General features: G+C 38.4%; 1 protein-coding gene across 6 annotated transcripts in view; it reads left to right on the top strand.

Moving 5' to 3' along the window:
- Positions 1–16,980, top strand: part of LOC105456010 (serine/threonine-protein phosphatase 4 regulatory subunit 1-like) — a 127,351-nt gene that overhangs the window by 108,492 nt on the left and 1,879 nt on the right. For 5 of the 6 annotated variants that reach the window (XM_011699779.1, XM_011699786.1, XM_011699803.1 and 2 more), the window contains 8 exons: positions 4,389–4,501; positions 11,061–11,203; positions 11,314–11,460; positions 14,227–14,397; positions 14,519–14,802; positions 14,879–15,065; positions 15,352–16,539; positions 16,637–16,913. In XM_011699779.1, the coding sequence (XP_011698081.1) occupies positions 4,389–4,501; positions 11,061–11,203; positions 11,314–11,460; positions 14,227–14,397; positions 14,519–14,802; positions 14,879–15,065; positions 15,352–16,539; positions 16,637–16,913 (2,510 nt within the window). Of the gene's footprint in view, positions 1–4,388; positions 4,502–10,241; positions 10,346–11,060; positions 11,204–11,313; positions 11,461–14,226; positions 14,398–14,518; positions 14,803–14,878; positions 15,066–15,351; positions 16,540–16,636; positions 16,914–16,980 lie in introns of those variants that run through there. The other variant, XM_011699812.1, reaches the window with a different exon arrangement.

Below are 16,980 nucleotides of genomic sequence, written 5' to 3' on the forward strand. Positions count from 1 at the left end.
TTCTCTCTCTCTATCTCTCTCTCTCTCTCTCTCAATTAACGGATTGTCACGTGGCCACCGTTCTGTTTCAGCGGTCAAAAAAATTCTTCCGCGCGTCATGTGCGCACCTGCTCAGCTTCCTATACTAGTCGGAAATTCAAAGACAGCAATGATCTTATCAGTACTGAGTACAAGTCTTAAGCCCGCGGAACGGTTTTCGAGAGGGTACGTGCTAGGACAGGTGTCGGTGATGAGACTAAGGAGAGCTCGAAATCCAAGAGGCGATTATCTGAAATATTCATGTATTTTAAATAAAGAAACGCCCATCTTTCCCTTTTAATCCTGTCACTCATTCTCTTTTTTTCTATGACACTTAGCTTCAGTAATATGCCCCAATCCTTCCTAATATACTTTACTCGTGAAGTACGTGAAGAAGTCATTTTCAATCTTCAAGTTATCTTCACTCATGAAGTATGTGAAGAAGTTATTTTCAATCTTAAAGGATGATTCGCATTAACGAGTTAAACCTTGAGCCGAATTTAGAGACGAGCTTCGAATTGAACTTCTTCAAGGTTTGATTCGATAATGCGGACACATACTTGGCTCACGATCGAGATATAGATTCTCCTCGTGGGCCTTCAAGGCACGCTCACACATAAACAAGACACTTTTTCCCCTGTTTATGGATTTTTTCTTTCTCGCAGGGATACAGTATCCTCCCTTGCTGGTCTACTTTTTAGTTTCTATAGAAAACATTCTATAGAAAACGGCCGTAACTGATTTCACATTCTGAAGTTTGAACTATTCGAGAATTCTTTTAGTTCTCTTGGGGTGTACTTCGTCGGATTCGATCCGATGAGAAATTCTCTTTCTATGCGCAACATCTAGTTTTATTAGCATGGCTAAAAAGTATCTTTGAGATATTCCCTGGGTTATAAGTCATTTTGCTCTTACTTCCTACTGATTTGCTTTATCATTCTCGACTAGTGCATTTGTCTGTAGATAAGACAATAGACTGTCGAAGTGCCTGTGTTCGAACTATCGACAGAGAGAAAAGTATTATCGGAAAATGGAATGTTAACGGAATCTAATAAATTTACAGAGCGGTAAAAGAGTATCAGGTCAACATTTTCCGGAAATCTGTGTCTGACTGCAAGTTTTCAAAAAAGTGACCATAAATGACCTTTTTCTGAAACGCTAGCGAGAATTTCTCAATTTACGAGGGGATATTTGTAGAGGTGACATTAATGCTTTTTTTTATTCCTTTATTTTTAATTTTTGTAAAACGATCTTTGAATGGAAAAAGAAGCGGTTATTTCCTTTTGTCGCTTATTGCATTTTCCTTGGAAGAAAGATCAATGTCTCAGAGATTTTTTTATTTTTTTAAGCCAAAGAAGGTCACGTTCATATAAGAGCAGGACAAAGATTATTTTAGATTAATCAAATTAAATTATTAATCAAAAGTATTAGATAAAATTATTAGAAGAATTGATTTTAAGAATTTGATTATTAATGAAAAATATTTTTAATGCCTTAAAATTAATTATAGATTATTTTCTAACCGAAAAACCGATCACTGCAAACACTTGCGCGCCATTAACTATAAAATGGCGAACCTTTTATTATCGGAAAATTGGCATTTACTTTTACTTTTATTCTGTTTACTACTAAGAGTGAATAATGAAATTGCATCAAAAACATTTTTTTATCATGTTTTAATCTTGATGAAATAATTTTTATCCTCCTCGTCTACTACAAGTTTAAAAAGATTTACACACCCCAAATTACAAAAAATTATTTTAATACAGAGCATCGTTCTAGCGGTGTAGTTTTATCATTTACTTGCTAATCAAAAAGTTAACTAGAAGGAATAAAATGAAAGGATAATTTTTTTCAACGATTCTACAATTTTTCAAGTGAAGATTCGACTCACAAAGTATACGAATTTGCATTTCCGACGTGTCCAAGTTTATTTCGCTCGCAACCCTGTGGCGTACAATCGATATGTATTACGATACCACGGAAAAAGTCCACATCAATCGTTGGTACCTAAAATCAGTTCCTCCTTGTACACATTGTATATATGTATATATTATATATGTATGTGTACATATATATAATGTATATATTATATGTATACAACTACAACGTTGCTTGTGCGCGTGAGAGGGAGGAAGAAAACGCCGCGTTCTTTATCGATCTTCGCAAACTACGGCGATCATGCGCGTGGTAAGCCGTAGGGAAGTGTCGGCGCTCGTACTTCAATTTTGGGCCAGGGGGTGTCTGTGGGTCCAGGCGAAATGAACCTAAGTCGTCGCCCTGCAAAATGTACAGGTGGGTAGAGGGCGCATGGGAGCAGACGATACGCACGTTCGGGAGGGATTTCCGCGCGCGGAGACCCGCGAGACGCGCGGTCGCGCGCGCGCGCGCCTACTCCCGAAATTCCACAGGGAAGACTGTCTTCGTTCTCCCTCGCTTTCGTCGACGTCGTCGTCGTTGCCGCTGCGACCGCCGTCATCGCCGCCGCCGCCGCCGCCGCGGTCGGCGGCCATGTTTGCGCCAGGACGGTAGGCGTTCACGGGCGGTACCGTTTAGCCGCACGTTCTCCAACTACTTTGGAGAACGCTTCTGCCCCACTCGGCGATGCGTCGCTGCGTTCCTGGTGGGGCACCGCCGGCGGTGTTCCGTTGGTGTCGCCTCCACCACCGCCGACGCTCCGCCGCCGCTCTCCCTACCTCGTCCGCGGCACCACCGCTCGACCCCACTCGCGCGCATTCTCGCGTCTCCCTTGCGAGAGGGGAGGGTCCCCCGGCGTCGCGGTGGGGCGAAGTCACGCCGGGCGGGAAAGGGCACGCAGGGGTACGGAGGATAAGGGAAGGGTAGCGTGATCGAACTACACGGCGGCGATACTTCGTCTTCCACTTCCTGCTCTTCGTCTTCGATTCCACTCGTCGAGGAGGGCGGCCGCCGCCTTCATGGCCTGCGATGATGGTGCGCTGCCCGCAAACGTCGTCTCGTCCCGTCTCGTTTTCCTTGTCGTACTTGTCCTGATGCTTGTTTGCCTCGATACTCGGTGTTTTCTTCTTCTCCTTCGTCTTCTTCCTTTATAGCTTACAGCTTCGAGAGATGGCCGTGTTGAAGCCTAACTCGGTTTATGTATTTAATTATCGAACTTATTCGAGTTCGCTGGAATTTTTCACCGAGCCGAATGCGCCGAAATGTGCGGACGAGTATGAATAATTGATGAAGCTAATCGGCCGTCTTGGAATTCGCGGCGTTTGCTCTTATATTTTCCTTTTAGCACTTCAACGTTGGGTATATCATGTGCACGGTCGTTAAGGTGGACACATGTTGCTTCTCAATATCTTGCTTCAGTATCTTCGCAGATTCCTCTGTCTCCTTCTTTCGGGCTTAAACAGATACTGATTAAATCATGCTTATATTGATGTATTTAATTATCGAACCGAGTTTATCGAAATTTTTATGAACATCAAGATAAGACGAACAAAAGTATATAAAATTTATTCTTGCGTCTTCTTTTTAGCAATAATTTAACGTTAGACACATTCCTTTATCCAATTATTATAATGAATTATTACTCCTAAACTGCATTTCCAACTTTTGCAGAATATATAATACTTTAAATATATTAGACAAAAAAGAATATAATTTACTTAATTTATGAATTGGTCCTTATTATTCTAGAAGTTATAAAAAAATTAATATAAAAATGTTTTTTTATTTTATTCTTTAATATATTATAGTCCAAATTAATTTATGTAAAGTAATTAACTAATCTAGAGAAAGGCTACAAAACTAATCGCAGTAATTGTATAATATTATAGCATAGATAAAAAAGTATCAGATCGTGTGAGAGCGAGTGAGACGATATATGCAATGTACGTGGTTATTGATAAGAAATGAGAACCTATAACGATTGGTTGACTACGTCGAGCAATATTAGAGAAAAAGAACGATCACCATGAGGAAGTGAGATGATGTATGAGTGGAGCGCAAACATATCTTAGAAAGCGAATATGCGAATGTCAAACACACCTTGGGTTGACTTACATCGGAAAATTCCGTCAGGTATTCTATCCAGTTATTGGAAACGGCAACGCAAAGTTGCTCGTTGGTAGCGATTTGTATTAATATAATTGAATTGATTCCATAAAAATATATGGTACAATATCAATAGAGAGTTATTGTAGATATAAATTATGCCACTCATGGCGTCAGCGCGAGTAATGCAACACATTTTTTTTAGACTTTTTTCATTCAAACGTATCTTATCTCGCACGAGCCAATTCAGAATAACTTATACGTGTTGCAGGATACGCAAATCGATAATATTATGCACAATATCCGACCGGTGAACTAACGTCACCGTTTCTCTTTTTTTGTTGCAGGCAAATGGTTGGGCGTATACTGATGGAGATGTTTCGCGCAGCGGTCAATAACAAAATAACGCTAGTTGTTGAGGAAGTCATGCAACATGTGCAACTTGTTATCGACGATAATGGTAAGTCGGCATTATCATTGTTGATTACACTTTTTTGTTTTTTAAATTGCTTGCAAAATTGCTTAGACGTTTTGCAGCAACATTTGAAATAATTCCAACTTTTATTTTAAGCTATAAATCTGCAAAAACAACCGAAAATTACGACTAAACAGCTTTCTTACACGCTTATTAAAATGCCTCTTTATATGTATATCTTCTGAGAAGTTTTATGTATTCGAAAAAATATTTTTATATTAATATGCCATATGTCTACAATTTTATCGCTTTTATAATAATGTTGCTTTATTGTTATTATGTTGATATTGTTTCTGAATATAGTCGCACGATATCACAAGAGTGACGCACAAATTTTTGCTCTCTTCTTAATTTTTCAGTATGCTTTATCAAAAGCAATGTTGAATCGCAAAAAATTCATTACCGCACATTTTTTGCACTTTTATAAATATCTGTGATGTGGAAGGATTGAAAATGTTCATTTCTGAGACAAATCCTTCACACCGCTCACGCATGTCAAAGCAAAGATGTAATTGGTTGTTGAAATTTTTACTTTTTAATCGTGTTTTCCACCTTATTTTACTGCATAGCTTAAGCCTTTTATTTTGCATCTCCGTTGTTTGTCTTGCATGTTTAAGTTTACTTATATATAATTGATATGATTTATTTATACTAAAATTAAGAATTATTGCGGTCGCAAAATATAGTCTCTCATAGAGAATAATCTTGAGGTGCGATCATAATATGCGAATGCAAACGAAAGAACAAGATATTTAATTGATAGCTGTGATGTTACTGAAACATTGATTTCCACGATGTTCATGATGCCATCAGGGATGCGCAAAAAGTCCCTGAAGTTTCTCTCTCGTATTGACACGGTCGAGGTCGTAGATATATACTCTCTCTCGTTACTACCAAAATTATACAGCGTACGCTTTTACTCTCCGCTCTAAGCTCGTGATCAATACTTGACAAAAACTGCAAGCGCAGCATCGATTACATGTTTTAAAGCTTGCCGTACGTAATCCTCTCTTTTTTATCAAAATAACGCCGTCCACTTGGCTAGAAATTGAATTTTCTTTGAGCCGGCTTCGTTGAAATAATCCCATGCCGACACGGGAAACGTTAATATTAGCAATGCAGTCGACGAACTCCTGACCGGCATTTAATAAAATGCGTCAAGATAGTCGAATGTCTTAAGGTCCGTCCCGCTGAATTTTCACTTCATTTTGTACAAATAATTATCGCACATATCACGAGAAATCAGCTGTATCTTTTCAAAAGATACGGAGACATGTCATCAAAGTCAGATCTCTAAGCAACCTCTGAAAAACGCAGGTATATTGAACTATGGGGTCAAAATTCGTCGTGCATAATTCTTTCTTAACTGAAATAACATCTTGTGTTTCGCTACAAAATTGGGCATGTCTCCTTGAACGGGGGAGAGCGCTTAAGTAACATGTTGCCACAGGAAACGTATAAATATCAGCAACCGGCTGTATCGGGGCTGTTTCTCAAGGGGGAGACAGGGCACACGAGTCGTTTTCGTTTGGGGTCGAAGGAGAAGGGCAAGATGGTGCGGCGAAAAGTATGCGCTATCGTTAGAGGCAACGACGAGAGATGAGGACGACGTGCCCTCGCTTCCGGTATGGCACGCGCCCGTCGATGCCGGAAGTCGCGCGTGGATTCGGGGATATGGCATTAAGCTGCCGCGATATTTATACGAGAGGGCACAGCCCCCGGTCTCAAACGTAAACCCACTTCGTTCTTAATTTAAACATCGCCATCTCTGGCTACGAGGAAATCTTGCGTAAAAGCCGTAGCGCATGCTGGTACCAGGATTCACAGACGCATCCTTCTGGCACCTCTTGATATCCGACACGCGTGGCGGTCCATCACACGGTATAGAATCGCACGATAATTGGTTCTTATTATTTTTGATGATAAACTCGAGAAAAAGTCATTAATTTGTAAATATAAATTTATTACAGTGATATTTAATTTATACTAAATGCTATTATCTAATTCTCACCATCTATTGATATGAAATATTTTTAAATTAGGTAAGAGTAAATTCAGCGAATACATTTGATGTTAAATGCGCAATAAGAATACAAATTAAATTACGATTAAAGATTAGTTGAATGTCATGAAAGACGGATTTTGAGATTTAAAGCATTAAAAGCATTCAATTAAAGGATTAAAGCATTCTGGATAAGGAAAAGAAAAATCATTTACACCATGATGCAGTTTGTACCATCATGCTGCAGAAACGGACTGCAGGTCATTTCGAAAAGTTTCATCGATGCATATTTCGATAAACGTTGACCCCTACGGGTCCTTTTGAAATGTTTGGGACAACTTTTACCTGGGTTTCCCGAGAAACCTGAGTTGTCTCGAAGAAACTCGTAGAAACTCGTAGAAAATGTAGTAAAACGTATATTCTTCTCCGAAGATGCGCCCAGTTTGATTCAAGCCTCTTTTCTTTTCAAGAGAGCTTCCTTAAATGCGTTAAATATATTCTGTAGTCGATCTCTTTTGTATCTCATATTTGTATGTGTCACGAGTAACAATATAAAAAATCTAATATATCAAGATCAATAATTATTTTTATCGAGTTCGAGAAGACAAAATATGAAAAAGCGTTTCTCCATCATAGGAACGGTAAAAAAAAAAGTGAATCATCTATTTTAAGAATTTCATTGTGCAAAGCGTTTTGGAAAAACATAAATTGCAATGTAAATGTAAGATGATAAATAATCACATTTATAGAAAGCGATATTTGTATTTTTACAATACGTGTGTTCGAACCTCATCATAAATTATGATCAAATAATAAATCATAAGTGATCGATTCTCTACATTAAATACTTTTAATGTAAAATATAAAGAATCAATTAATATGGCAGTATGTTTTGATAACAAAATATTCTCATCTCTAATACTCTCGGTTTTTTTTTATATATATAAAATTGGAAGTATTTTGACGACATGAGCTATGAGTTTATTATAGTAATTAGATCTCATAATAGAAAATTGACGATTGATCGTGCAAATATCTAATCATAAATCAAATATTTGTAACAAATAATTGTCTTGCGCAGTATCTGAAAGGAAAAAATGTTGCCTTGAAGTTTAATCTGTTGATTGGAAGACCACCAGTTGGGATACTTCGCAATACGCGAACGTAGTGCACGTCATCTATTCGGAAATGGTGAGGCACACGATGGCGCGAGGGATGATGCGACGGGTGCATCCTGACATGCTGCACCCCAAAGGTGGCGGCGGTGTCCTAACCGGCTATTTTTAGAGGCGAACCGCGTAACATCTTGCCCCGTGAACACGTGCCACCATCCGTGTTTTTCCGTGGGGGGACATGCGGAAGGGGGGCGTAATACGTGCAGCAGCACCGGTTCAGGGTTCCCGGGGCACGCGACACGCGTGCATTTTATTCGGCATTTCCGTATTTTTGGATACGCCACTCGATGGAGGGAATGTTGGATTCCTTACCCTGCCCCTTCCCCCGATTTTTAGCGAGAGCGTTGACCTTAAGCTAGAAACTAGGAGGGTTCGAGACTAGTGTAAAATTTCGTGTTCCAACCTTTACGCCGGCTACGAGCGGCACTGCTAATCTATATATACATACCTATTCGTAAGAATGCGACGACCGAAGAAATTCTTTTTTGTATCTTATAAACTAGTCTCAATGAAATTATTTTAGCCGTGGAAATCTGTATATTTATCATATTGTTGTGTACACGAGAGAATTTTAGTTTAAAATTTACCCTGAAAATCATATTAACCGTGGGACGACATAGTATTTCGACGAATTTTATGTGATTTTCACTATTTTTTTCAATATATACTATAACAAATTTATTGTAATGCACAGTAAAAAAAAACTGAGAAAATTACGCAAAATTTGCCGAAATATTACGTTGTCCCATGATTTTCAGGGTAAATTTTAAAAGAAAATTCTCTCAATGTAGATGCTGTGCTTTCGAGATGTAAACCTCCATTATTACGGAAGTTGATGTCTTACTTCTCAGGAAACTAATATAATTATATTAGCGAAAAAACTTTGCCTATTTTATTGTACTTTGAATTCTGAGCTATGAGCGAACGCACTGGACTTTTATATGTGTATTTGTAGAGATAATTAAGAGAAATAATAATGGTATTATAATTTTCAATGTCTCAAAACTTTCGATGGAAACTTTAGTAGAGAGGATAAATATCGTGCATCATAATATGTGCAGATATTAACTATTTGATACTAAAAAACGTATTAGTTATTATTGAAATATACCATCAGTATTAAATATTGTAATATGTCATATTTTATAATCATTAAAAATGCCTTAGTGCCTGCAGGGTACTTCTCCATAGGACAGCGTAACGAGCAAATATTATGGTACGATGTAATATCAAGTTGTTCACTGAAAGAAGTTCACACAGCTAAAGTATTAAAAAATTTAACTAAAGATATAGATTTGAAAATAATTTTGTTGGATCGTCAAAACAATTATGTTGAAGTTTTGATATTCTAGCAACCAACTGGAGCGTCCAACGAAATTATTTTCTGATTAAACTATTGAGCTAAACTTTAAGATACTTCAGCAAAATCGTTCCTTCCGTGTACCACTGATGTGATATCTAAAGACGCTGAGCACTCAAACGCAAGAATAAAGTTACTATCTAAGCATATTGAAGACATTTTATATCATTTTTTAACTGTTTTGATGATGAAGACAATAATCAATTGTAATAGTGGTTACTGAACAGACCACAACTTCTTTTGCCCCCTAAGCCAGCATCTAAAACTATTTTTCTAATGACGTACACAACAATACAAAATGACACATGATTTAATATCATTCTTTCGTAGCCCATTTTAGGCGAAGTTTTTTTTTTATAAAATTATTATTTTTAATAAACTGTGCAACGTAAATGCGAAAAAATAAATGACGGGGAAAAAAATTAAAAATATTTTTATAAAAAATTGTCAGTGAAATTCACAACTCTTTGTGATTAGATATATAGCGAATACATGAATTTATTGCTAAATTACAATGAATGAGAATATTAATTCTTTACCTGTTCGTGATCTCTATAATTTTTTATTTGTTATGCGTTTAGTAATTTTATACGTTTGGAATATTTCATTGAATGTCGAAATCTTGATGGCAAAATTTTTAAGAGATCGCCTGAAGATATTCTCCCTCGCATATTTCGTAGAGAGGTACGCTGACGTGATGATGGTAAATCTTTGACATACCGCAGCGAGGATTTTTGGGGAGCCTGAAGAAAAATCCACGTTGAACAGAAAAGGCGGGAAAGGAAAATATTCGCTGATGATTAATAGCGTAGCCTGTGCGTGTTTCGAAAAAGTGCGACTGCGGGGTCAACTTTTGAGAAGCCTTGCGACAAAAAAGGAGAAGAGATCAAACAAAACAACGGGCATTTTTTCGTGAAAAGCGAAACGGGAAAGAGCGAGTTCAAGGGCATTTGAGGATTAGGGTCGGTGGGCCCAAAAGATGGCACGCACTTCCTTTCTCGTTTCTTTCCCTCCTTCTTTCCCTTATTCTCTCTTCGCACATACTCCGAAACCCCAATCGGGTTAGTTCTCTTTGGCCCGCGGCCCTATCGTGAGGCCCTGCGTAAGCTGAGGCACCCCCGCTTCCAGCATATATACCCCCTCCATCGTGGCTCTTCGGGGAGCTATTGCTTTCGCACTGCGTTTGCCGCGAACCCTCAGTTAACATCCATGTCGTCCGAGAGAGTATTCTTCTTCGCGCGTGATTCTCAAGCTTGCGGGAAACGAGCACGCGGTAACATGATAGCAGCTAGGTAAATCTCATAGATCTTATAGATATGGATACTATGGCAATTGCTATAGTTCATCTGCATTAGAAACAGTATCCGAAGAAAGTTGGAGAGAAACACTTTTTAGTGTTTCTTCTCTTTCTCGAAGTATCCAAAAATGTGCATTATACGTGTCACTTAAAGATAAAATCTAGACGAAAAAATAATTTAATTTCCTTTCAAGTAGTATGTAACAAACTTTGTTCGTTGGATTTTCCTTATAAAATTTAATTTCGCCGCTATGAGATAGGTTTTTGATCTTATCAGATCTGAAAATACATTCAGAATTTATTAGATTTGCTCGTACTTATCGATTCGACCCAATAAAATTATTTAAATTATTAATTCCCATTACTGAATTCTTAGAGGTTTGAAAACGCTTGCGATGTCGGCTCTTTGAGACTAATTCGGAAAACAAATATATTTATTACGTATTTATGACTTTCTTCTACCGGTTTCTTTTAGTATAAAATAACGTGTTTCGAAACACATTGTTATTCCAGTAAAGATTAAGAAAACATCACAGTGAGTTTATTCACGCTCGACCGGGTTGATTCAATCCAATTAAAATTCCCGATTTTTCATGAAACTTCTTATATCGTTAGAAATCAAGTTGAAGATAAATATATAAATATGTGACGAGTCCATGCGACTTTCTACGCTGCCGATGGTCATATTAACGTGCATTTTCTGTTCGCAGATGCTCTAGTGCGAGCGGACCTGGTGGAGCAGATTCCGAATGTAGCGATTATCTGCCACGAGGCGCCGCATCTCTTCGGCGACGTCCTCCGCAATCACCTGCTCGGTATCGTGATGACGTATCTGAACGACCTGGACAATCAGGCAAGTTGACCTCTGTGTTTCCGTGCACGTGTTATAAACAAGTACTCTAGAACAAAAACTGAAATATTCCAACGGCGATGTAAATATTATGAGACGTTTTTGCTCCGCAGGTACGGCTAATGGCCCGAAGCGCGCTGACAACATTGATGAAACGAGGCCTTATTGACAACGACACAATCGAGAATGTTATCTGCCCCACGATAGAAAGCCTATCCTACTTGATGGTGGATGAACATGTCCGAAACGCGAACATCTCCGTAAGTTTCCCGCGCTTCATTCTTCTTATTCTCCCGTATTGCAAAAATAAATCGAAAATTTGACATAAGAGAGACCGTGCGCAATATATTCTTGAAATTACATCGCTATCTTAAAGGAAGCTACATATAAAAGACGGTAGCAGCGTAAAAAGTCCTAAATTTTTGAAGAAAATAATTATATTTTATAACTAACGTTTTTATTTTTTTTTTTGAGTAGATATTATGTAGACCAAAATAGATGTTCTTGAAAAAAAAAACGTTCTAATTTTATTTTTGACATTTTTAACGGTCTTAAATATAATTATTTAAGACAATTACGATCTTTTGAAATTTGTCTTTTGTACAATCTATTTTATGTCGAATTTTTCATTAATGCGTATAAAAAATTTCGAAATCGTATGTTTGCGCGGCTAGAGATATTATACATATGCGCCGCGTGTGCGAAATCGGGAATATGGTTCTCCGTATTTACGGATTCCTCCTGAAAGACATGGGTAGTGAGATGTTCTAACGCAATCGCGTCTCACTATCTTGTCTTTCATGCGGCGTCCGTTCGCCCCGGCGACGTTGCGCGAAAGAGTATGAGAATCGCGCGGTGAAAATTACAAATATGTACGCGCCGTTGTCAAAAATCAATTCGAAGCAAGGAGAACGATATATAACAATAAATAAAAATAAAGGGAATGTGGGGAGAGAAGAAATTGCGAGAAATAGAGAAAAACAAAAAGGAATTCGGCGCGTTTATGAAGTAAACAAGCTTTAAAAGCAAGATTAAAGGAGCAAGGAAATACTTGGCCTGTCATCGCTTGAAGATTTTCCATAAACAAAAGAAGGAGAAAGATGGAGTGGGACGTTCGTGGAAAATGCAAATACCGGCATCCTGACGAAAGACAGGGCATACTTTTACCATCAAAGTTGGTTTGTCATAGAGTTCGACTATCACAGCCAGCTTTGATGATCAAAATTGTGTCCATTTTCAACGCGCTCCGGTTAAGAGATCGGAGGCAAAAAATGGGGAAAATCGAATAACAGGGCAGAAAAATAGCGGCGGGGAGGCACGTGAGGCGAGAGAGACGACACGTTGCAGGAGCGCCGTTGGAGCACCGTGAACGGGGAATATACCTTTTGCGGTCCGATACATCAAATTGGTTGTGGAATGTTTCGAGTCATATCACAGCCATTTTGATGAGCTGGCCCGCAGAATCGATCGTCGAGAAGAGAAGATTCCGCTTTCCGCCATCGATATACGTACCTGTTGAATCGATAACACGTGCGACACATCTGGAGACAAGCGTGTGGCACGAATAACAATGGAAAGATCTACTGGAGGGTAACCAATCGCGACGTTATATCCACATTTGCATCGTTAAATTTCAAGAGAGTATGCGATCCGAAGAACCACCACTCGAAGCTATCCGAAGCGCCCGATGAATAGCGGCCTCGCATAGGAAGGAACGCGATCCAATCGTCAAATTGGTTGTGGCGTGTTGCTCCTCTGAATTTCATATCACAGCCATTTTTGACGATTTGGATCGCCGTTTTACGCATCGCCCTCTTCGTTTACATCGCGTGGAAGGATGTAACATACGAGAATCGTAACGCGCGAGATCGCTGTGGAAAATGTGTCCTCGGTTGCAGAGGAGAGAGCGTGCTCGCGTTGCTCACAAAGTGGTTGTAATATGCTGTTGTAATTATGTTCATATCACAGCCAGCTTTGATGAGCGTTGCGGCACTCACAATTCAGCGAGTTTGGGATGCGCGAAAGAAATTCTCTCGAAGTGTTTTTTTTTTCTCTTTTTTTCATATTTTCGACATTTAATATGTGACGTATTATATAATTACAAGTATAACTATGGCGACTACAAGAATAATAAATAATAATAGTAATAAATACTTAAAACTCGACATTTAAAAATTAAGTCTGGAATAATTGGCTGAAATAGGAAAAAAGAAGTTATGAATAGCGAATAAATATAAATAAAGATGTCATTCTTATCTACGTACGTTGTAAATAATAATTTTTAAAATTTGAAATTAAAAAAGATATGTTTCTATACAATTATAAAAAATTATAAAGAAGATATACATACATTTTTCTAGTAAAAAAAATTATATTTTATATTACAATATCCGTACACTATTTCTCAAAGGAGAAAAGATGGATTTGCATTATTATTTTGTGTGACATTTAATTTTTTATGTAAATATATTTGATCGTAATATACTTTAGTGCACTTTAATTATTTATGCGATTATGCAATTTGTAAATAATTCGAATAAATCTATTTATCTTTATGTGATCGAGATGTATCATTTTGTACATAACATATACGTAGTTATATATTTTGTGTACAATAAGCGCTAATTAACTAATGCACGTCTCTCACGGAAGGATTGAATAAAATCGACTGTTCCTCCCATCAGAGTGGTTGTGATGTGGTGCTATTGATTCATATCACAGCCAGCTTTGATGAGCGGAACGGAGCGATGTATCTCACCTGTTACTTAATATTTTATAATTAATACTTCACAAAAATATTGTTCTTTCGTTATATCGTTCGTTATGTATACATATATATAGTTATATACTTAAGTGCGTTGACTCTATTTAATGTTTAATTAGAACTTTAATTTCCGTCAATCAAAATAAGAAGCGCCTTAAACATCGATATAAGTCTATTAAATAACGCGCGTATCTATTTACATTGAATTTCTCTTAATGCTTATTCATTCTCCCAACGTCCCATATTCTATATCGATTCGCAGCTCATGTGTAGACTGGCACCGCTGATTGGTAGCGAACTTACAGAAAAGATCTTTCTGACGCGATTCCTAGTCCTATGCGAGAATAACGACATGATGGTGAGAAGAATCTGCGCTACTCACTTTGGGGAAATGTGCACCGCCGTGGGAAAGGAGAAACTGTACAGCAAGCTGGTAAGTCTTATTTGCAAATATATATAAAAATGGAAGGCTAAAAAAATAGTCACGGACGTATTTTGATTTTGGTACGAATTTAGGGGTATCGTCTACTGATGTTATTCGAATTGTCCACTAGATTCCTACGTTTGTTGATCTGTGTGGCGACAGAATGTGGAACGTGCGAAAAGCGTGCGTCGACGTCATGATGCCGGTCTCCTGCTGTTCAACGCCCGAGCATCGCCGATTGTTACTTGCGGACATACTGGCTAAGCACTTGAACGATGACTCCAAATGGGTGCGAATATCGGCTTTTCAGATACTCGGACCGTTCATATCGACTTTTGCCAAGCAGTTCGCCGAAGTCACTTATAATAAGAATGGCGAATTAGTGTATACCAGTAAGCAGGATAATTATCCCAGGTATAGCGGCGCACTTTTCTATATTGTTATTGCAATTCGAGTTTGTATTAGTCTAAATTGAATGTATGTTTTGCAGCATACGTTACTCGTACGAAGGGATCTTTCTTTCGAAGGGCAAAAGTCAAATGCCAGATATGGACGAAGATATGATATCAAATACCAAATGCAGATACAATACCGAAAATTCGGCGTTTTACCGGCGTGTAATGAACTTGAGACATGATGACGTTAAAATGTCGGATTCGGAGGGGGAACTTCATGAGGTATGTACAAACGATATATTATAATGTTAACATTTACTAAAATTTGTCTTATAAAAAATACAATAAAAATTATACTTTCTATTTAAAATTTTTCTTTAGTTCTAGAAATTATGAAGCATAGTTTATCTTTCAAACATCAAAACATTAAAAACGTTGAAAAAATAATTTGTTTTATTATAATTTTACATGAAACAAACTTGTAAACTCATGAATTTATGTGTGCGACGCCTTTTTAAAAAATGCTTTTAAATATAAAATTATTATATTTCTATGATTTGAATTTTAGACTTGTCGTAAATTGAAGTTCTTGGCAAAGTCGCGTGATGCGCATGAAGCGGAGAAATACAATCCATTTTTATATTATTATATACCTCCGGATATACCACTGGATGATGAGCTTACTCATGCTGCAAGGCAGTCGGCAATGAATCGCAATAATGCCCAGAAGGTGACGGAAACGGAAGAAAATTCCACGCCCGAGGAAGAAAATAGTAATTCGCCCTGTTCTTCCGAAAGTCCGATTCCCGTCGTGAATTCGGATGATGACGATTCAAATCTAAATGGGCAATCAAACATGGATGATAAAATTGATGAACAAAAGGAAGAAGATCATGAGGAGGAAGATCACGAAGAGGATGAAGATCATTACGATGAGGAGCGTTTTCCAGTGCCGATACAGTGGGACATAGAATGCGATGTTCGATCACAAAATCCATCCAAAAGATTCCAAAAAGTTTATCAGCAAGAATCCGAGGAGAAAAGATTTTTTTTATTTAATAATTGCATCGAGACTATCGAGTCTTTACCTATTTTATCACATATAAATGTGATAGATGTGATTTATCACTCCACGCGCAGTAGTGACGAATCTTGTAAGAATTTAGATGCGAAGAATAACGGGCAAGAGATCGTACCTCAAGAATTAATCAATTACTACGTATCGATGGCCGAACCGGAGCAATGCATGGACATGGGTGCCGAGATCCCACATCATTGTGCCTTCAGTTTTCCCGCGGTCGCGCTCACACTCGGCAAAGAGAACTGGCACTGCTTAAAGAATGCTTACCGGACGTTGTCGATCGCGAATCACTGGAGAGTCAGGCGTACCCTAGCGTCCAGCATTCACGAGATTGCCATGATTCTGGGCGAGGAACTCACTGCCACTGATCTCGTGTCGATCCACAAAGGTTTTATCAAGGATCTAGACGAGGTCAGAATAGGTGTGCTCAAGCATTTGGCGACCTTTCTGAAAATACTCAAACCCATCAACCGCCGTCAATATCTGTCGAGGCTGAGCGACTTCCTCGCCACGGATAACAAATGGAATTGGAGGTTTCGGGAAGAACTGGCCACGCAATTGCTCGAGATTGTGAGCCTGTTCAGTCCGAGCGATGTGGCCGAGAGTATCGCGCCGCTGTCTTTCCAATTGCTTGTAGATAAGGTTGCCGCTGTTAGAACCATTGCGCTTGAACTGGTAAGATATTGGACTTCTCTTTCTCTCTCTCGCGCGCGCGCGCGTTATTATGCTTCAAATAAGTTCAACCTATAAACTTGAGTTCAAATTCCTTCAGATCACACGAATAATGTGCTACTTGTCTACCGAGCATGCTCTGGCAATGTCCCTTATTCACGAGCTTCGAGAGACTCTAGTTCTAGATGCTAAAAAGTGGATCCACCGGCAAACTTATGCACTCGTATGCGCCCATCTGATCCGCAACAACGCGATCCCAGCAGACAAGTTTACTAAGGAAATGTTACCATGTTTGATAAGTTTATCGTGCGACAGAGTACCTAACGTAAGATTAGCCGTGGCGAGAACTATAGCGACGGATGTGATCGCGATGGGTTGTGAGTATCATATTATCATCGTAATATTATCAATGTTGATTCGGTACATTGCATCTTATCTTGTATG

Source organism: Wasmannia auropunctata, unplaced genomic scaffold (assembly GCF_000956235.1).
Source record: "Wasmannia auropunctata unplaced genomic scaffold, wasmannia.A_1.0 LD336106.1, whole genome shotgun sequence".
In the NCBI taxonomy this organism is placed as follows: domain Eukaryota; kingdom Metazoa; phylum Arthropoda; class Insecta; order Hymenoptera; family Formicidae; genus Wasmannia; species Wasmannia auropunctata.